Source organism: Felis catus, chromosome D3 (genome assembly GCF_018350175.1).
Source record: "Felis catus isolate Fca126 chromosome D3, F.catus_Fca126_mat1.0, whole genome shotgun sequence".
NCBI classification, from domain to species: Eukaryota; Metazoa; Chordata; class Mammalia; order Carnivora; family Felidae; genus Felis; species Felis catus.
In genome coordinates this window covers 65,359,451-65,381,905 of record NC_058379.1, presented here as the reverse complement: position 1 = coordinate 65,381,905, position 22,455 = coordinate 65,359,451, and the positions used below count along the sequence as shown (strand labels likewise).

General features: G+C 42.5%; 1 protein-coding gene across 5 annotated transcripts in view; it reads right to left on the bottom strand.

The window, feature by feature from the left end:
• SETBP1 (SET binding protein 1) overlaps positions 1-22,455 on the bottom strand; it is a 376,888-nt gene that overhangs the window by 17,444 nt on the left and 336,989 nt on the right. For all 5 annotated transcript variants that reach the window (XM_045042180.1, XM_011288024.4, XM_045042182.1 and 2 more), the window contains exon 5: positions 13,742-13,912. In XM_045042180.1, coding sequence (XP_044898115.1) covers positions 13,742-13,912 — 171 coding nt within the window. The remainder of the gene's footprint in view (positions 1-13,741; positions 13,913-22,455) is intronic.

Below are 22,455 nucleotides of genomic sequence, written 5' to 3'. Positions count from 1 at the left end.
TTAATCTTTTTGGTCCCCTCTACATTGCTTGTATCTCTAAGACAGCATTTCATATAGTCTGTCCTGTGTTAAGATTATGGGATCAATCTGCATTTCTCTCTCCTTTTAAATTATGTTTTCTTAAGGAACAAGGACCATGCCTTATCCATTCTCATTCATTCTTGGAAGAAGCATCGACTAAGCCCACTCTGTGCCAGGCTCTGTGTTAGACACGCCATTCCATGGCTTCCTCCCCCATGTGACCAGTACAGAGTTCAGCTGACTTACTTGAATTGAAATCAATCTATGTGACTTGACCTAAACCAACACTTACTGTCTGTTTTGTAAAGGCTGTGTGTGAAATATGAAAGGATTTATTGAAGGGGATCCAAATCACTGTAAATTAAATTAGATCTTCACATATTTCAGCTGTTCCCTACTCTCCTCAGAGCACCATTAACTGTCTGAAGGATCTAAGCTATGACCATAGCACTGAAGTACTGTGAAATATAGACTGATATCCAAACCACTCCATAGACATGCAGATTCAATGACAAAAATAAGTTTGGAATTTATTAAGTGCCTTTAAGAAAAGCAGCTTGAACATTTAAGCCCACAGACTGATTAAAATGATGGGGCTCCTGAAAAAGGGAGACATTTTTACGTATTATATTTTACTTAGCTACCATCAAAAATAGGAGCCAGAGACAGAGAGGAACAGAGAGACAAGAGAGACAGAGAGACAGGAAGAGAGAGGATGAATGGTCTTTTCATTGCTGAACATTTGGATCAGAATTAAATGGTATATTGTGGGGGAGTGGTCATATGCTGTCTTGGCAAATACCTATACATTCAAGTTCTAAGCACTATGCCAGTAGTGTTTTTTTTTTTTTTAATTTTTGCATTACCTTTTTTTTTTTTTTCCAAATATAAGCTTGGACAGACTCAAGACAGCAAATACTTCTTCCTCAGTTTAAGATTTGACAATTTAAGAGGAAAAGGCTCATTCATCATCTTTCCCTTTTAGAGACCATAAATTATTGGCTCATATACCATGTGGCTTGGATTCTAGGAAAAGTTAGTGTAAACAAACCCAAGTTACAATGCGCGGAGTAAGAGAGTGAGTCATAAACAGAACACAGACATATGCTCTCATATAAATAAGGGCTTGGATCATCAGCTTCCCAAAGTCTGCTTCCCATTAATTACACAACAAAATGAACTTTCCATATGTAAAGCCCAAATCACTTAACTCTGGCAACACGCATGAGACAAAGACCAGGATTGTGGCTTAATATTTAGGCACTAACAAACCTGGATTTTCAAAATAAGAAAAGTCCTCTCAAAATATCTTCAGGTATTGGAAGGCAAGAAAATTCCTTGGAGGAGTGTTTTTGAACATTGAAACTATACCTCGCAACCCAGGAACACTGCATGAGGCTGGCCTGCATCCCCCGCTGAATTTAAAGGTAATATCAGGCTTACTCTCTTTTGTTCTCAGCTCTCTCATCTTTATGGGGCAAGCCCTGGGTCCAGGCCACACAGGGTGTTCAGACATTGCTGGGATCATTGAACAGTTGAAATTCCCTCCATTAGTACCTTCTCTCTGTCTTTTGAAACTGCACATGGCGTGTTTCCTCATTATTGTGAGAAGGCTATCTGGTCTCTCTTAGTTGAAAGCGCTATCAAGGAAACATGTAACAATTGCTGGGGAAGAGGATTCAACAGGTGGAAGCCACTGAGTTCTCTCCTTGTGTTCCTTTCAAAAGCAGACATCATAAAAAAAAAAAAAAAAAACAACACTAACAGAGTTAGTTACAAAGGACATTTAAGTAACAGATGTCACATTGTAGGAGCCCTGGGTGGGGGAGGGGAGGGGAGAACAAGGACTTTCATTCTTTGCTGGGGAGGTGTGCAGCGTCTTTGATTATTCATTTACTCAACATTTACTTTGGTAACAACAACTTTGTATCATACCATGGAGTCTACAGGTAAGATGATACAAGGTAACATTCCTGCTATCATGTGAAAGAGAAAGGGGAAGAAATGAACATTTTGGGGGAACCTACAGTGCAGTTTGCAGTATCTCACATGCATCCTCATTTAATTGTGGTCGCAACCACATGAGAACATTACTGCCTCTGCTGTACAGAGATGAAAACCGGGACCTCAGAGGTTAAATCGTTTTCCCAAGGGCACACATCTTAGATGTGATGGACTGAAGGATGCAAGCAAGGGCTGCCCTATTTCAAAGCCAGTTTCAAACCATATTTCCTTAAGAAAGTGAAGAAGACAGGGAGCTAGATAGAGTGAGAAAGCCTGGGTTTCCCTGTTACTTTTCTACTATTGACTGCATCAGAGTGCCAAATTTCTCTCAATTTCACAATCTCAAAGGCCTCCTCCAACCTCCAAATTCCATAGTTAAATAACACAAGATGTTACTACAGACTATTCCTGCTACTTCTGCTAGATTAGGAGTTCCTGCACATTGTTTTGATCCTGTTACTTTGTCCAGTCCAAATGCCTTTGATGGCTCCCTGTAGGGGGCCAGGCTGCCAGTATAATGAGTGAAGTTGGTCAGGACCCTGAAGGAAGATGGGGGGAAGCGTGGGGTGGGCCGGGGGGAATAAGAAATGAAAGAGAATATAGCCCATCTAACGGGGCTGAGGTTATTTTGTATCAATCAGTTGTTGCCAGGTAGGAAGCTGAGCCCAAAGTTAACCAGATAGTCTGAATTTCAAAAAGCCCAAACTCTTGATTATTAGGTAAATCCGTTGTTCACAAACTGAGTTTTTAAAAATGTATAACCCCCTGTAAGCCAATCAGAGTACAACTGCAGATAGCTATGGGCCCATGGCTGCTATTTTGCGATCACTGCCTCTCAGAAGGTTTACTGTGCCTCATTCTAGAATCTCAGGTTCTCCATATTCTGACCCCAAATCTCTCTTCCAGCCTCACTGGTCATTATTTCCACACATACTCCTATCTCAGAGACATTGTAAACCTGTCCCTCTGCTCCCATCTGCTTATTTAATTCAATCCATCCCCAGAAAGCTCTTTCAGTCCTTGTCTTCCCAGATTATTTTACCATATCCCCCAATCTCCTCTAGTACCATTTGGTTGGAAATTCATAACGTATCCATTGCTCAGTGATATCTCTGTTAGGATCTGAGATTGTTATTCAGCCTCTCCACTTGTTAATATTATTTGGTCATCTCATGTTTTAGAGTCTGGCCTTCCCAAATAGCATGAAAGTTCCCTAGGGCAGGGGTTCATCATCTATGTATCAGTGTGGCAGATACTTAAAAAAATATTTGACAATTGTAACAAAGCCTTACAAAAGTTCCAGTAAGATGAACTTGATATAGCATTTAACACCCTCATGGGTAGGGAGGCTTTGTGCCCTGAGATATAAAGGTATTTGGAGCAGTGAGTGAGGAAAAAAATTCTAAAGATAGTTAATGGATGTTACGATTTGAGTCATAACATGACTAAATTATGACTTAATATGCTTAAATCATTACAGGGCATGACTTCATTCTTGACATGAGAGGGGTCAAGATATAGTGATATATTGTTTCGAATATGTGATTGGTGTTTTCATCTGCTATTTCATTTCTTTTGCACCACGGCCTAAAGGTCAGAAATCACTTTTCCCATTTCACTGATGGGGAAACTGAGACTCACAAGTCTCAGAAGGCTCAGCGACTTAACTAAGAGAATTGGTAAGTTCTGAAAAGCTGTATGATAACCCTGGTCCTTGAATTCCAAATCCACTTCCCACTACATATCCATGTGGTGGCCAGGAGTCCAGGTTTCCTAATTCCTACTCAGGCCAGATTTGTAGTTCACTTCACCTCTCTGGGTTCAATTTTCTTATCTCTGCCATGAAGGGATTGGTGGAAAGCCCTTCCATGCGGTCTAACCCAGTCTTGTTTGGTCGGACTCCAGTTTATGCAACAAGAGAAGGAGATTCCCTGGGAGGATGCTGGGGCATTATTCTAGTTGCTTCCAAAGGTGGAATGGAGGGGGCTGACCGGTGAGGGATAGTGTGGTCAGCCTGTCTGTCTGTCTGCCACGTCTGTTTTATAATCCTTACTCTCTTTTCCCTCACTGCCTCCTTTCTCCCTATCCCTCTTTCTCTGTCTCTTCTCTGCTGTAGACAGACTATAGCCTGCCTGGACCACTAAAGATCATTCTTAATGACAGTCATTACACAGTTCTTCTACGTTGCCTGAGGCCATTTCCACAGCAAAGAGCAGGAAAGTCCTCGCCTCCGTTCTCAACAGCTGGGCACAGTATGCCAACTTCACTGGAACCAAGAAGTTTTTCAAAAACTCTCCATTAATTACAGGAAACCCAAAGCACTGTCCCCCCTTCTCATTAACACAGTTGCTTTCAGTGGCCACTAAATTATCTCGCCACCATTAAACCAACAATCTAATTAGACCTGTGGAAATGGAAAGAGCCCGTGAATGAGGCAGGCACACCACTTTCATCTCAAAACAGATCATAAAATATTTGTGCCCTTTCGTTCTTGGCCACATAAAATCTCCCCCTAGAAGAGTCTCTTTTCACTCTCTTCGATTTATAAAGAGGAGCTTGAATATTTGATATAAAATGAGTATCTTAATAGAAATCGCTTCATGTATGGGAGGTTTTCTTTCCCGCATTTCGCTGAGCACGGTGTCCTCATTACAATAATCGCACCTGACTCCCCCTGCGTGTGATGCCTCACAGCCAAACCTCCCACTGGGCTTCAATGGAGGTGTGAATGATACCATCATTGGGAAGAAGATAAAATGTATTATTATCATTACTCTATTTTTAAGAGGGTCTGACTGTGGCAAGAGGTGGTTGGGAAGCATAATCTGTACGAAGCATTCAGAGAAGATAAATTGAGTTAAGTTCCTCACAGACACAGCACTTTCAAACCTGTTATTACACCTTCAGTCTTTCCTAAAATCTCAACTCTGGAGGGGGAAAAAAAAATAGTTAAATCAAGTCCAGGCATGTTTATTGAGTATTTACGATGTACCCAGCACCTTGCAAGGTTCTTGACACCCAAATATGATTACAAGTTGCTCAACAGCCTGGCTTTTGCTTCTCTTATTTTCATCCCATATAACAACACAAGGTTCTGGGGATTTGTGAGATACTTGATACTCACTGAAGGGGGCAAACCTGAAATAGGAAATATGATTGTTGCTCTTGGGAAGCCAACACTCTGGGCACAATGCAAGACTATTATATATAAACTAATTAAATTACAGCCTAGCTTTCCATTGAGTGGCTCATCCCCCAAATATCATAGAAGAACTGAGTGAAGGGAGACACGTGTACAAGTCCCTCCTTCTCCTCTCGGAATAAAAACACACTCGTGTATTATGTATATTGTGCCACATAGGCTGACTCTTTAACTTGAAAATAATCTTGCCTTGTGAATATCCTGGTGGATTATCCAGGACCTGGTCTGCCATTACTGAACAAAAGATTCTGGAGGCCCTGGAGGTCCCTTTCAGGTAGCTGCTTCTGCTGACCATTCTTTGGATGGTTTGCGGTTTCTGGTACTAATGGAAAATAAAGGCAAATCATTGTCTCTCCACTTGAATGAATATAATTCTGAGGTATGTATTTTCATGCACCAGATGGTTTTATGCAGGAAAAAGTTGTTGTTCTGTTCATTTCGACTAATATTTAATGATTATCTATTGTTTGCCCACCTGGGTGCTAGGTACTGGGATTTTAAAGTTGAGTAGGATCTGACAATAGGGGAAGGGACAGTCCAGCATAGGGCACAGGCATGAGCACAGACACCATATTAAATACAGGAGTCAATTATCAATGGGCTTATAATAGGGGGTCATGGAATATAGAAAATGTGGCATAGGGAAGGATTCGTAGAGTTGAAGTCACCATGCTCTGTATTGAAGAATGGTAATGAATTAGCCATCTATATCACTTGAAGGGTGGGTGAAGGGAGAGGGGAACATCCCGCATGGGAAACAGATAATCACTTAATGGCAATGACAATAACAACCACAGCAGTGGCAACAGTGCTCATTTGCTAAACTCTTGTTATGTCCCAGGCACTCTGCTAAGATTTTCACAAGGGCTATCTCATTTATTCCTCACCACAATCCTCTTACACTAGGTAGTATGCTTTCCTCCATTTTACAGATGTGAGCATTGAGGACCAAGATCAGCCAGCTGTTAAGTGTAGCACTGAGATCTCAGTGTAGATATCTGAAGCAAGGATATATGCATTCAAGTAGAGCAGTGCACGGCCCATGTGTGGTGTGAAGAAAAATGGGCCAAACGTAGAAACAAGGCAAATGGAAGGGTGCATGTCTTTCTGGATTCCTAGAGTACCATTTTACAGGCCTGCCCCCATGATTAATTACCTAGGGAAATGTAGCTTTGTTGCATTTGCTACCCATTACTGATTACAGGCCCAGACTCTGCCAGGAAATATGTTAACTTGAAGATTTTTGCTCAAAAAATATGCAAATGATTTCTGACTGGTAGCAAAGATAAGCCCAGAGGTTATGGTTTTATTGCCCATTAGGACATTAACTGAGCCATCTCGCTTGATGTTCTTTCTTCAGTGGTTACATTCCTATAATGTCCTGTCCCTCTAATTCTTCTCTGGATCAGCTTTATCACCATGTTGGTTTCCTCATTAAAGAGTTGAGTGAATTTTTGACCTGAGTTTTTAGTTTTTTGAAAATCACACTCTTACTGTAGGATTCCCAAGGAGTTTGGTGCTGGCTAACATTTCTAAGGAGATGCGGTTGGAGCAGAAGAGGCAGAGGGTAGATTCTGGAGTGTTTGGTGCTTCTCTAGGACGCTTGTAGCTTTGGCCATGGGGACAGCTCAGCTGCTCTAGAGGTCTGTATCAAATCAGAAAAGGGCTTGTTTCTTCCTTATGGGGCAAAAATAAAAATAATTTTTGGAGGTTTTTCGGAAGGCCTTTGGTGTGATGGGATCTTCAAGGAAGCGCAGAAGTTTCCAATCCTACTGGGTCTCTTCATGGCCCAGAGCCAAGGGGAGGGGGCTTTTCATGAGCCTCACATTCAGTAGAGGTCTCCAGGCAAACAGACTCATTCTGTGCTGCTTCAACATGGGCCCATAGGCAGCACTTTTCAGGCAATTTGAAGAATTCATTTTTTAATGACATTTAAATGTTTAAATGTCATTTAATTAATTTTTATGTTTATTTTTGACAGAGAGAGAGAGAGAGCGGGTGCACAAGCATGAGTGGGGGAGGGGCAGAGAGAGAGGGAGACAGAATCCCAAGCAGATTCCACACTGAGAGCACACAGCCAGATGCTGGGCTCAAACTCATGAACTGCGAGATCAAGACCTGAGCCGAGGTCAGGAATCAAACGCTTAAACTGACTGCACCACCCAGGTGCCCCCGAACAATTGATTTTTAAAAATAAAGCTTTATTTTCTCTACATCTTTTCTGAAGTTTTTCTACTGTATATTTTAAGTGATTAATCTGGCCTTATAGGAATTTATTTTACAATTTGAAGACTTCTTCAGTTTGTATACTTATAGCCCTTAGATGTTCCAAATCCTATTAACTTGCATATTTATTTGCTCTATTTTGGTTGTTTGAAAGACAAGGCTTTTGGCTGAATTGATTCGCTATTTTGGCTAGGAGCGTCAGAGGATGATTCCACGTAGGTTCAAAGCACATAAAAGAAATAATTTTACAATTCTTGCAAAGGAATTTGTTGCTTTTTGCATCTGAATATTATTTCATTACTCTGGAACCCTCTCCACTGATAGCAGTTGGTTAACTGCAAAGTCAGAAATGCTAGAATTTGGTGGTCAGAAGCAATTTTCATGATTATTTTGCTCCAGCCACTAGAATACTGGACTTCTTTCTAATTCCATTAGAATTAAGAATGTATTCTTTTATTTGTGAATGTAACTTTTCTTTTTTTTTTTTTAAGATCTATTTATTTATTTAGTTAGAGAGAGAAAGAGGGAGTGTGAGCAGGATAGGGGCAGAGACAGAGGGAGAGAGAGAGAATCCCAAACAGGCTCCATACTACCAGCACAGAGCTCAACGCGGGGCTCAGTCTCAAGAACTGCCAGATCATGACCTGAGCCAAAATCAAGAGTCAGGGGGCGCCTGGGTGGCTCGGTCGGTTAAGCGTCCGACTTCGGCTCAGGTCATGATCTCACGGTCCATGAGTTCAAGCCCCGAGTCGGGCTTTGTGCTGACCGCTCAGAGCCTGGAGCCTGTTTCGGATTCTGTGTCTCCCTCTCTCTCTGCCCCTCCCCTGTTCATGCTCTGTCTCAAAAATAAATAAATGTTAAAAAAAAAAAAAAAAAAAAAAAAAAGAGTCAGATGCTTAGCCGACTGAGACACCCAGGTGCCCCTATGAAGGTAACTTTTCAGTCTTAAGGTTTTGCATCTTGATTACAGGTATCTGTCAGTTCTGATGGGGCTGATAGTTGGTTAAACGGCTTGCCTAATATCAGGCTTTGCCTTCAGAAGCAAAATGTCTAAGCATTTAATACACTTGTGAAATTTATTTATTTTTTTGTCTTTTACAGGTAGTTTGTTTATTTTTTAATTTTGTAATTATTATTAAAGTTTTTATTTAAATTCCAGTTAGATAACAGTGTAATATTAGTTTCAAGTGTACAATATAGTGATTCAACACTTCCATACAACACCTGGTGCTCATCATGGCAATCGTACTCCTCTTTAATCCCCCTCACCTATTTTACCCGTCCTCCCACCTGATAGTTCTGCTTAGGTTTTGGTAGTTTTTTTTTTCTTAATTTTTAAAGGCTTATTCATTTTTCAGAGACAGAGACAGACAGAGCATGAGTGGGGGAGGGGCAGAGAGAGAGGGAGACACAGAACCTGAAGCAGGTTCCAGGCTCTGAGCTGTCAGCACAGAGCCCAATGCAGGGCTGGAACCCATGAAGTCGGATGCTTAACTGACTGAGCCACCCAGGTGCCCCTAGGTTTTGGTACTTTTAAACAAAGATCACAGAGTTTTAGAGAATAATGGATTAGCCTTGATAGGAAACAGATACAAACCAGGAGCTTTGCTCCTCTGCTTTCTCCTGTTAGCTCTAGCCCAGCCACACCTTGAACAGTTAAGATTTGATGATAACAACTGTGATAACAACACATCTTGTTTTTCTCCTGGGATTTAAGATGAGAGGCTATCTAGTATGAATCAGTGTGTGTGTGTGTGTGTGTGTGTGTGTGTGTGTGTGTGTGTGTGAAAGAGAAAGAGAAGGGCACAATGGATATGCTTGCGCATTTTTCCATCATTATGACTAGTCTTTCAGGTGCAGGACTACAGAGAACTTATTGGTGTTTTACTGAGTTTATAAATAGCGTTTATAAATAGATTATAATCTATTTAATCATATAGTCTCATGTTAAATACAAAGGTTGGGGGGGGGGGTGTTTCAGTAGTGAAATCACACATTTTCTACACGTTGCATGACCTTCCTGAGAAGTTAGTTCAATATGTAGGAAAACAGAAAAATTAGCCTGACTTATTGAGGTATGGATTATCTGATATGGTTATTAAATCATGATTGGGACAGCGCAATAGAAGTTATTTCAAATTATGCATCACTTTGAACAAACTTTATTGAAGCCTTTACTGCATTAGCCCTAATTACTCACAATAATGACGCAGTGCTCCCTTGAATCAGACCCTTCACTGTGGCAGGGGACTGTGGCTGATCGATAGCTATTGAGCAGTTTGATCACGAAGGCTGACCTGCCGGAGCACCGGTGGCAGCCACGGCCATCCCTCCTTCCCGGTAGCTCACAAACTGACATGTTCTCAGTCTGGCCTCCCTCTCCCGCAGCTCGTCTTCTGCCTCTTCCTCCAAATCAATAACTTCATAATCAGCATGCTTCCCAGACTCCAAGAAGCTAAAAATTGCCTTAAACAAAACACACCCTCCCCCTTAACCCCCACCCCCATCCACCCCCACACACACTTGAGCTAGAAAAGACATGTTTTTTAACTTCTGACCATATGCATTTCTCCCACATTATAATGTTGATAAAATAAGGTGAGAAATGTCCCCCACCCCCTTTTTTTTAACAAAGATCACCTATTTGAAAAAATACTGTTAGGACTATAGACTGATTAATTATTTGGCAAGTATTTACCAACAGCCTACCACATGTCCGTCAAATGTTTTCCATTTGGCTGTTAACTTCCAAGATGGAGCATGTTTTTCTCAGATGTCTCCCACCATGTTTAGTGCTATGTAAGTACACAGCTACCGTCTCACAATGATTCATTTCACTCAGTGATTACTTATTCAGTGTCTACTATGTGTCAGGGGCCTGTACTAGATAGGTTAGTATTTATTGTTATTATTTTTATTTCAGAGAGAGGCAGAGGGGGAGAGAGAGAGAGAGAGAGAGAGAGAGAGAGAGAGAGAGAGAGAGAGAATCCCAAGCAGGCTCTATGCTCAGTGCAGAGCCTGATGTGGGCTCAATCCCACTACCTTGGGATCAGGACCTGAGTTGAAAGCAAGAGTTGGATGCTTTACTGACCCAGCCAAGCACCCTGTAGCATTCATTATTTTAAAAGGAAAGGAATTTCTAATTAATTGAATTCTTTCAGTATATATATTTTTTATCTCAATACAGGATTTCTCAAATTAGTTTTTTTTTTCTAAGACACTTAGTTTTATTCTCCTTTCCTTTCTCCTCCCTCAGCCCTTGTCTGGATCTTCAAAACCATTCTGTGAAAAGGATGACCTTTTGAAAACAGGCCAGAAGTACGTCTAAATTCCCTTGCTTATGGCCAAAGATGAAAAAGGGACTCTAAAGAAAACAAAAATGAATTGTCTCATCACAAATATATATGACTAATGCAGAAGCATACAACTAAATGAAATCAAACCAAGATACTATTTACTGCCTTTCTACTGTGTGCTTTCCCGTAGTTAAAACATCAAATGATGAGTTTTTCCTCACTATTCCCTAAAAGAAGTAGGGGTCCATAATTAGGGAGAAAGAAATCTGCCTTTTCTAATGTTGAGCCTGTGATAGAAGTGAGATTCCACTGGAAATCAGGCAGTAAATCAAGAAGTTTGGGTTCTAATCCAATTGCATGACCTCAGGCAGATCTCTGAATCTCGGGAGCAATCATGTGTGAATCACATGTGAAACAGGGTATTGGACATGAGCCCAGGCTGTGTGACCCTAACTCTCTCAGGTTTGTGGGAATCCATTTATCTGTGGGGAGTGGAATCTCAGGAAGGTCTGGCCTCCAGCACCTGGGGAAATCTCTGGCTGGTTTTCTCCCCAAAGTTCTGCATCACAGCCTGAGACCCGGAAATGGACCAAATCTGTGAAATTCTCACGAGGGTCTCATTTTAGCACTGCCAAAAATAAACAGCCCATTCCCGCATCCTGAAACACGAGAGCTTTGGCTCAGCTCTGATTACCAGAGAGGCAGGTTTAAAAGTTTAATACCCACCTGGTTTCTACGCCTTTTTGGCATATTTGTAAACAACTGAATGCAAACAGAGGAGGCAAGCCCGAGGAAGCAGGAGGTCCCAAGAACACATTCTCTCACTCTGGATGGAAAGAGCTGAGGGGAGAAAAATGGCGGACCACCTGTCTTTTGCCCCTGGGAAATATCTGTGCTTGGCAAGCAAAGGCGGAAACATACAGGCTAATTTCTAAATCCGTGAAGGGAGGTCTCCAGAGCTTAGCCAACAAGGTTGCATAAGTAATTATCTGCGTGGATAGTGCAGACCCCAACCCAAATCTTTCACTCCAGCCAAGTGATCCCTTCTCAGAGTTCCATGCTTGACACCAGCTCCCGTGTCCTGGACTATGTCCACATCACTCCCTCTGCCTGGACGCTTTCCTGCAAAGGTAGCACCATCTGTCAAGTCTCAGATAACTTCTGCCTCATTCACCTACAACTTTCCCTCTGACCTCTTCCTGTTTCACTGCAGCCATCATTTACCTGGCATTTCCACCAAGAACTTTTCACTTCACACCTAGCGTGTGAAAGGTGGGTAGATTCATGATCACACTTAAGAGACTATCCCATTCCTTCTAAGCGATATTTCTCCAATGGCTGAGGAGAACAGCTCTTCCAAGAGATATTAAGAGCTCTTGCCAGAAAAATGGGTTTTGTGGTCAGACAAGATTGTGAAATTTGGTGTCTCTCCCTCCTGGAGCCTCAGAGTACACACTGATCAATTAAAGGATCTGAAAAGCCCTGTGGAAGAGAAGCAGGTATAAAGCAGCATTCCCTATATTCGCTTAACTAGAAAAATAGCTTTTACCGCAAAACACCTACTAATACTTTGCAGAACTCAATTTGGGAAATGTCACTCCAAATATTTCCTACTGCTATTTCAACTGGGTGCATTTTCTTTTTTTTTTTCAACGTTTATTTATTTCTGGGACAGAGAGAGACAGAACATGAACGGGGGAGGGGCAGAGAGAGAGGGAGACACAGAATAGGAAACAGGCTCCAGGCTCCGAGCCATCAGCCCAGAGCCCGACGCGGGGCTCGAACTCACAAACCGCGAGATCGTGACCTGGCTGAAGTCGGACGCTGAACCGACTGCGCCACCCAGGCGCCCCATCAACTGGATGCATTTTCTAATTACCAATAATTTCCATGAAGGAGGTAGGTATGAAGACAAGTTGAGTTCTCTGTTCAAAGCAACCTGGTCACTTAGAAGATGAGTTTAGAATGAATATCACTAAAGAGTCTCCTTTTGGGCTTCTAAGTATAATAGGCACTTCTAAATACTATGATATGCTTAACATTTACCAATGCATTAATTCCACAATGTGCCATCATTCTGTGTGCCCCGAAGATAGCAAGAACCTAAATCATGGCTTCTACCTCTGAGGTATGTACAATCTCATTGTGAGGGAAAAGAAGTTAATGGAAGACAGTTCTGCAGTCTCTGAGTAGGTAGCAAATGCATGGTGCAGACACTGGGTGCTGTGTGCATTCAGAGGAGGCTGGGCTTTGAAGTTCTGTGGGATGGGGAGATGGGGATGGGAGTTGAGGAAGCCTGTCCTCAAAAAAAGGTGTTAAGCCAAGTCCAAGGCCTGCCTTCTTGGAACAGGGAGGCGCTGCCAGGAGATTATGTGGGGAGCAGAGGAAGGCAGAGCATCTGGGATGCCTGAATAAAGATTTTATATTTTATCAACTGCTAGTGAGGAGTCTGGTGGCTAATGAGGAATTCATGACATCACGGGGTAGGATGAATCAAGGCCTTGGGGAAACTCTGGTTGCCATCCCTCAACCCCAGTGAGCCAGGGAGCAAATAAAATGCAGTGGTGAAGAGCATGGCTACTAGACCGAAGTTGGAATCCTAACTGCCCACAGGTGTCTGGGGGCAAGTTTCTTGACTCTTAGCTTCCTCTTCTGCAATGAGGACATAGGTATTTATTTCACAGACTTATTTCATGAGTTACATGAGATAACATATGTAAAGCCCTTGATGTGGAGATTAGGAATTACTAAGGCTTGATAAAAAATAATTAATACTGCTATCATTCAGTTGCCACTCACAGGCCTCTGCCCCCAGGTCCTGAGCTCATCTCCTTCCTTCCTTCCACTTGAAATCCAGTGCTGAAGCATTCTCAGTGTCTGTGGGAGGTTGACTACACAGAGAACCTATATGCAACAGCACACACCCAGTGGGCCTTCCTTCTCCATGCCCACCGTCACGGGGATGAACCGAAAGCATTTGAGAAGTGCTCACCTGCATCGGACGTTGCTGCAGAAGCAGCAAGGAGAGATAACACTGGGGTTGGTGGGATTGCAACACTGTCAACTGCAGCTGGCTTCTTCCTGGTCATCATGGTGGACGCGGAGCCCTCGTTCTTACTATGTGGTGCCGTTTGGTCCACTTTTAGGTGGGGACTTGGCATTCCTAAAAGATAATAACCCCAAAGCTTTCAGTTACTTGAAAGGAACAGGAAGACAGACAACAGAAAACCTGAAAGTGAGTTGAGGAAATGGTTAAATCATCTGACCTCCTTCTGGTCCAACAAGAATGAAATTTTAGAACGTGTAAAAAAAAATGTTAGCAGCATGACTGCTTTTGGTTTTGTGGCTGAGATTAGTGGTGACAACATTCCAGTTTGGCTGCCTGGAAGTGGGGGCATAGGTCCAACGAAGCAGTAGGATCTAGCAGGTACCCTTTGTCTTCCATGGGTCAAGGAGCGCGTCTTCACAGAGGCTGTGCTGTGTGCGGGGTGCGAAGGGGAGAAGCAGGCCCCACCCTAGCTCCTCATCGCACCTGGCTGGGGAGGCCAGACTAAAGGAGAAGGAAAAATTGGGTAACGCATAAAGACAGGCTTGTGCGTTGTTCATCCTTGGTGCTTGGGGAGTGCTGAGGGGTTAGGGATTAGTTTGGGGAGAAGTTCCAGAGCTCATGCTAAAGCACAAGGAAGAGGGAATGGCTTTCTCAGTGCCGAGAAGACCATATGCTAAGTTATGGCTGGGGAGGAAGTTGACTCAGATGAGAGGTCAGTCTGCTACAGCAGAAGATGCCCTATGGGGTCTGGTGTGTGACGACAGTCACCAGGCTGAGTGAGAGTTGATTTGGGGGCTTTTCGGGGTCTCTGGTCCTAATAAGCATCATAAGTCATGTCTTTGTGATGCGGAAAAGAACCCCTGTGAGGTGCCTCTGTAAAAGGGCCTGGACATTTACTCTATAACAAACTGTAAGAGCTATTCTGGAACCTTGCTTCCTGGGATCGGATCCAGGCTCTCTTATTTCTTAGCTGTGCGATCACAAGCGAGTTACTTAACCTCTCTAAGCTTTAAGGTTCCTTACCTGTACAAACGGGGCAGAACAGTATAACCTCACAGGGGTGGTTGAGAGCATCCCTGAGTCAATTAATGTAGAGTGCTTACCACAGTGCCTGGCACACAGTCCATGACATAGAAGTGCTTCCTGCTACTATTTATTATTCCTATAATTACTACGGCCAGTACTGTAGCCTGCTGCTTCCTCAGGGCAACTGAAATCAGCTGGCAAATCTGCTCTCTTGTCTGACTTGACCAAGGATCTCTGGGCTCCTTCAACAGCGCTGGCTGCAGAAAGGTGACTCTCCAACTCATCCAAGCCTAAGTCCAGAGGCTAGGGGTATCTGATCCAATGGTCATCTACACAGAGTTTCTTCATTTCTAGGCTACCTGCCACCCACAGCACCAGCAACAAATGAGGCTTTATCACAAGAGTTCTTGACCCTTTGGTTCCAACCCAACCAGCTTGAGTTGTTCAGTCCCTCTCCCAGGGAAACATTCTGTCACCACCACAGTAAGGCCAGCTCAGGTAGGCCTGATGGCAGCCCAGTGAAGTGTGTAGCATGGAAGTTACTATTTGCTTAATTTGGCAGGTGAGGAAAACACATTTCTGAGTGCTTAAGAGAAAACTGAATAAACCCACACAGCCCTAATGTCAGAGCTGGGATTTTGCAAGCAGCCAGATGCTAAATCCTGGACCCATGGATCATCCTGGCCCAGCCGGTCGTCTTCTAACACCTGTCCACCACACCACCCTAGTCTGCCGACAGCATAGTTCACATTGAGGGTGCACAGGCCCTAGTATCTCACCTGGAAAAAGCACCCACCTGTAACCATCTGAGGAAGAAAGTCATGATGACATTTTCATTTACCCTACTACTACTGTCCTCCTATTCTCCATCCCGCCCTCTGAAACTCCCCCTCTTGTGCTGCAAATAACAATACCATTTATGCTTCCTTGGATTTTATATTTCATAGCATTTTGACAGTGGAGGTAGACAGACATCAAGTCCTATGACAGGAAGATTGCAAGGCATGACCATCAAGAAATCAGGAAGGGCAGCAAACGTGTATAGTATGCCCATCTGAGAGAAATGCAGGCGTGTCAGGGATAGGTTAGACACACACATATAACCCAGGTAAAATACATACAGAGTCACCCACAAGGGGATATATGCAAATAGTTAACAGTGGTTATTCTCAGGAAGGAGGGCACAGGCAAGATTGGTGAGGAAGAAGAAGGAGTTTTTACTTTTACTCCCTAGCCTTCTTTATTGTTAATGTTTTTTAAACCACAAACATCTTTTTTTTAATATTTAAAAAAATTTTTAAGGTTTATTTTTGAGAGAGAGAGACAGAGCATGAGCAGGGGAGGGGCAGAGAGAGAGAGGGAGACACTGAATCTGAAGCAGGCTCCAGACTCTGAGCTGGCAGCAGAGCCCAACGTGGGGCTCAAACTCACAAACAGTGAAATCACAACCTGAGCCAAAGTCAGACGTTTAATGGCCCCTAAACCACACACAACTTAAATTCTTTTTCCTTTGAGAAAATAAAAAGACTTTGGGCGAAAATCTAGAAGTCTACCAGAGCATGGGCTTTGGGGTAGAATGATATGCTTGACCAACTGGCAGCTAACAATCTGAACTGGGGACAGCACACCGGGTCTGATGGGGATCCCCCATTTCGGTGCTCTCTACCACCAATGTCATGCTCCCATTCAACAGATGCAGGTGTGCCTTTCCATAGCACGCCTCTGGAATGCTGAGCCATCAGAGGTCTGTTGGATAACAGGTCCTTTGGAAAAACCCACTGATATGTCGTCTTTGTACCTGTGGACACAGGGTGGGCAGGTAATTCTTTGCTCAAATTATGACATGCTCAGGGAACAAGCCATAAACAGGATTAGCAAGTGGATATTTAACTATCACTTGGGAACAAACTGATTTCAAGTCATTTTCGTTGTACCCATTTTCATGCAAATGTTCACAATCCAAATTAGTCTCAGTCCACATCATTTCATTAAAGTTCATTCGATCATACCTCTATTGGGCATACTTTGCTACTCAAGTGTTTATGTTAAAAGTAATAAAATGACACTTAGAAACTCTATAATTCAAATTGTCACTATTTAGCTGTCTTGAAAACCCTAGATAATTTAGGATTTTCTAGATTATAGTACTGTTTGTTAGTTGCCATCCAATGAATTTGAAAACCAATTAGGAAAAAAAAAAAGAAAGAAAAAGAAAAAAGAGCCATGACGTTTTCTCAGACATTTTTGGGTTTTGAGAGGATTATGGAAACAATCCCAGAAATAGCATACATGAGCAAGTATATTAGATAAGCTTTCAACAAAGACTAATCTAGCAGCATTTGTAATCCACCAAACCTGCCTGAGAGCACAGGGCTTCGGGGACTGGAATGGGTGACCCCTCATGGGAGAGAGCACTGGGCAGGCGGGCCACCCCACATCTTTGTTTCCCTTCATTCCAGGTGGCAGCTGATGCCCCATGGAGAGGTGCCTAAATGTCCAGACAGGTGTTAAATAGTTCAGAACCAAGTTCTCAGAGATATGGGGTGAGGGCAGAGTGCTGGGGCATTTGCAAAGCTTCTTTTCAGCATGGGCTGGCTTCCTTCTCTCCATGGGCGGGAGATGTCTGAAGCTGGAGGTTCACCATTAAGGAAACCCAGATATTTGCACTGTGCTGACTGAGCCATTGAGACATGTCACTGCGACTTACCCTGGGACCTGAGTAAAGGTGGGCATGGCTTTGATCTGGGGAGGGATTGCTTTTCAATCCTGGACAGCAGACTGTATAGAGAGCACACGTGGTGGATATGTGTTCAGAACCTCCCTAAACCCCAACACGGGACAAACTGTACTGAGGCTCGCACATTTGGAGGCCAGTACGTTTTTAAAGGAGGAAGTAACAATGCTAATAACTGTGGATCCAACATCTGTTCATAATTAAAAGACAGAGCCAAGAGGAAATTTTTTTTAAAAGTTAAACCTATAGGAAAACATTCTGCTAATAACCTGTTGACCTCTATTGATACATTTTTTAAAAAGTCTTTGAAACTGTGCTGTAGTGTATCGAGGGACAGTCACTCATTTTCAAAGGTAATTTCTCATAGACTACTTATCCCCTCAAACCTCTACCTGCACACCGTGTTTGCATTAGGGACTTGATTTATGGATTCCCACTCCTCCGATGCAGAAGCTGACTTCCTGTTGCCTTGGTTACTTGGAGCTTAGTTCAAGGTTAAAGTACTCCCGAATCAGAATCAGTGGCAGGCGCTGCATCTAGCGGCCAGGTTATTGACTGCCCCAGGATGCGAAAAGGTCAGAGACCAAAGCACTGTTTACTGCCTTAAGGGTGAGTCAATAGCTTCAATATTTTGATTCTGTTTCCTCCAAAGTAGTAGTTGCTGTTCAATTACCTCTTCCCCAGGTTGTTCAAGGTCACTGGGGTCATGGACGAAAAGCAGGGTCTATGGTGGCTGACTTTCCCAGGATCCCTTTAATGAGCTCTGTGACCTTGGATAATAAAAACCAGCTTCACCTTAGAGTAATTTGTATGTTGCTCTAGGTTTATAAAGCTACTTTATCTTATTTTCTTTTGGGGAAAACAAACAAACAAACAAACAAACATAAATCTTAGTAGGATGAGTACAGTACAGTCCCCTTTTCTAGATGAGAAAATGGAGGTTTAGGGAGGTTGCGTCACTTCCCTAAAATCACACAGCCAGTAAGAAGTGTTAAGAACTAGATTCTGACTTCTAGAAAGGTTCTCATCTCACAATTTCTTTAAAATAAAGGGGCTAATGGAATTATCACCTAGGGATTATATGTAATTCATTTTGTAACATCCACTGCAGATAGCAGTAGATCTAGAAAATGCTATGTGATTAATATGGTCTTGTTGAACACCTTCATTCATTTTTTTAATTATCTGATTTGCAGATGCAGATGTTTCTTGGTGACAAAGCTTAGCCTGGAAGAGCAGGAAAGCCTGACACCACCGAGATGGTGGTTGGATTCTTCAGTCACCTCCCTGGCCCCCTTCATGCTGCAGAATGCAGCTCTTGGCATGCAGTGGGAGGTATATGATATTGAGCAGTCATCGGCTTTTCTTCTTACAAAGAGCTTTGACATAGATAATGCTAGTTGCCCCCTGAAGCATCTCTGCAGATGACAAAAGGCAGGTGGTAAAACTCCAAACACACAAATATGGAAACTGAGCCACAGAGGACCAGATGATTTGCCCAAATGCACATATCACGTGTGCAGGCATGCACACAAGGCATGTGTGCAGAAGTGGAAAATCTTGCCTCTTGACTCAGTTCAATGTTCTTTTCTTTCCCTTTTGGGTAAACCAGTAAATAACACATTTTTCATAAGACAAAATTCTTGAAAACTTGATAATAATTCCCATTCTCATAACTCATTGTTGGATTGTTCCATTGCTCTTTTTTCTTGCTTACAAATGGACTTTACTCATGGTGCAAAGAGGGATATATGTTACAGAAGAAAATGAACCAAACGCTACTTAATACCTGGAGCACCTGGGTGGCTCAGTTGGTTAAGTGTCCAACTTTGGCTCAGATCATGACCTCACAGTGAGTTCAAGCCCTACATTGGTCTCTGAGCTGACAGCATAAAGTCTGCTTTGGATCCTCTGTCTCCCTCTCTTTCTGCCCATTCCCCCCTCATGCACGAGGGCTCTTTCTCACTGTCTTTCATAAATAAATAAAAATAAGAAGCAAAATTAAAGAAAAACCACTACATGATACCTTTAGTATTGGGGGAAATATTTTTCTGTGCCAAAGTCAATAAAAATGTTATTTTCCTATTTGCATTATCATATTCATTAATTCAGCAAGTATTTATTGCATGTTTACCGTACCAGGGACACAGCACTGGTCAAAACAGTTGAAATCCCTGTTTCCTAAGAATTACATTCTAATAACCTTGGCATAGCATAAGGGTAATTGTTACTTTTTATAAGGACACAGAAAGATCTTAAGGTGTTTTGTTTTGTTTTAATCATCAAAAGGCAGTGCCTCTACTACTCACTCATACAGTATCTTTGGGATAGAGTTCTAATGACCCAAATCTCAGCAAAGAGAGGGCAACCCTGTGAACATTAGAAACAGACATGGCTTCCTGTGCACACATGCATCTTCATTGCTTAAGGTTTGGAGGCAGAAGCATGGGCTGGATTTCAGCCCTCCCCTCCCCTTGAGCCAGTGCACTGGACAGTGAACAGCCTGTTCAGTCATAGTGACTCTATCAACATGTGTTTTATGTCAAATGAGTTTTACATTGTTCTAGGACTTGTGAGGTGAAATTCAGGCAAGGTCACTCTTAAATGGAATGCTATTCAGTGAGTCTAGACTTAATAGTTTTAAAATTCACAATTATTTGAGTGCCTACTAGCACAACTTGGAAGATGTAAACCCTGTATTTGCAGAGAAAGTTTAGAAGTGGAGAGTGACATAGGACAGAAAGACTTATGAAACTAAAACCAAACAAGACAGGAAACCAAATGAGTCCCTCAGGAATTAGGAGGAAGGTGAGATCTTGGTGGGATCTGAGGTGGTCTTGTGTTCATCCATTTATTTATTCAATATTCGTTGAGGACCTGTGTGGGCCAGGCACCATTAAGCACGGGGAACATGAACACTCATCCACTCAGGAAGACAGACACAGATACAACAACCCAAGTGTTGAGGGTCAGAATCCATCACTTGAAGTGGAGGGAGGCTCTGCCAGGGCTGGGAAATGACAAGAGTGGAAGCAGGAATAATAAGCCGATATAAGAATGGTTGGGGATGTGTCATAAAAACCAAATACTGGGAGATATGTTTGGAAAGGCAGTTGGGAAAAATGAAACCCACAGCTCGTTGTTGGGTAGAGTTGGTGCCTCTCTCCTCTATGTCTTATCATTCTGGACAGACTTCTGGCTTCTCGTATCATTATTTGTTCATTTTTCTGACAATCTTGTAGGCAATTGCAACATTGCCTAGAGGTCAGGAACCAAATCTTTGTTTTAATTCCCCAGCAGTTAGCTTGATAGATACTAGATACTCAACAGTGTAGGATGGATGAATGAACAGAGAAAAAACACCTCTATCCTTCTAGTCCCAAAGCTTCAGTCCACACATAGCCTTCTTTTCTAAATCTCCTACTTCTGTGTAGTAGAGAGTTGACACGAAGGATACGTTTTGTGCAAATAAGACTACCTGCTTGGCTAGCTGTGTGATTCAGGGGAACTTATATCAACTCTCTGTGGCTCAGTTTTCTCATCTGTTAAATGAAGCTCTTCTGAGGATTGAATGAGATTACACATTGTGGTAGACCCAAAATAGTACCTCAACTCCCCAAAGATGTCCCTATCCAAATTCCTAGAACCTGTGAATGTGTTATGCAACATGGCAAAGGAGAATTGAAGTTCAAGATGGAATTAATGTTGCCAATCAGCTGCCCTAACAGAGGGAGAGTATCCTTGATTACCAAATGGTCAAAATATAATAATAATAATAAAAAGTCCTTTAAAGTGGAAGGGGGAGGTGGAAGAGAAGAGTTCCAGAAAAAGATGTGGTGTTGGAAGCACTGGAGACGTTACATTGGTGGCCTTGAAGATGGAGGAGGAAGGTTATATATTATGGAATGCACATGGTCTCTAGAAGCTGGAAAAAGCAAGGAAATGGACTCTACCCTACAGTTTCCAGAAAGGAATGCAGCCCTGTTGATACTTTGACTTTAGTCCAGTGAGGTCCATTTTGCACTTCTGAGCTCCAAGTGTAAAGTAATATATTTGTGTTGTTTAAGCCACTAAGTTTGTGGAAATTTGGTACAGTAGTGATAGAAACTAACACACATATAAAAAACCTTACTAAGGAGCCTAGCTGTATAAGCACTCGCCTGTATTAACTATTATCATTATTTCTAAGCACTATACTGTCTTAGCACTAATTTGCTCATTATAAACTTATTTCATATGTTCAAGTTATGTGTGTCCTTGTAAGATTTAAATTCTTTAGGAAGCAGAGACTTTACATTCTCTTCTTGTATTTTCCTAGTATACATCTGATACAAAGAAACTGTTCAATAAATACAGTCAATAAATTATATCAGGGACAAATAATTTGTTGATATAAAAGTTAAGAGGGGCGCCTGGGTGGCGCAGTCGGTTAAGCGTCCGACTTCAGCCAGGTCACGATCTCGCGGTCCGTGAGTTCGAGCCCCGCGTCGGGCTCCGGGCTGATGGCTCGGAGCCTGGAGCCTGTTTCCGATTCTGTGTCTCCCTCTCTCTCTGCCCCTCCCCCGTTCATGCTCTGTCTCTCTCTGTCCCAAAAAAAATAAATAAAAAACGTTGAAAAAAAATTTAAAAGTTAAGAGACAAAAGTTCTGAGACCCTGAACTGTTGCAGGATCTACCCCACACTCGCTGCATGAACTTGAACAAGACTTGGAATCTCACTGAACTTTGTTTTCCTCCTGGCCGGAATCTCTTCTGGCTCCACTATTCTGCTTCTAAGCTTTCCAGATTCAGAGACACTGCTAAACAATTGGATTCGTTCTTGCTTCTCTTAATTCAAGGGTGTAGAAATGGGCTGAGAGGATGATATTTTGTCCACTGGAACCTCACAGAGATTTATA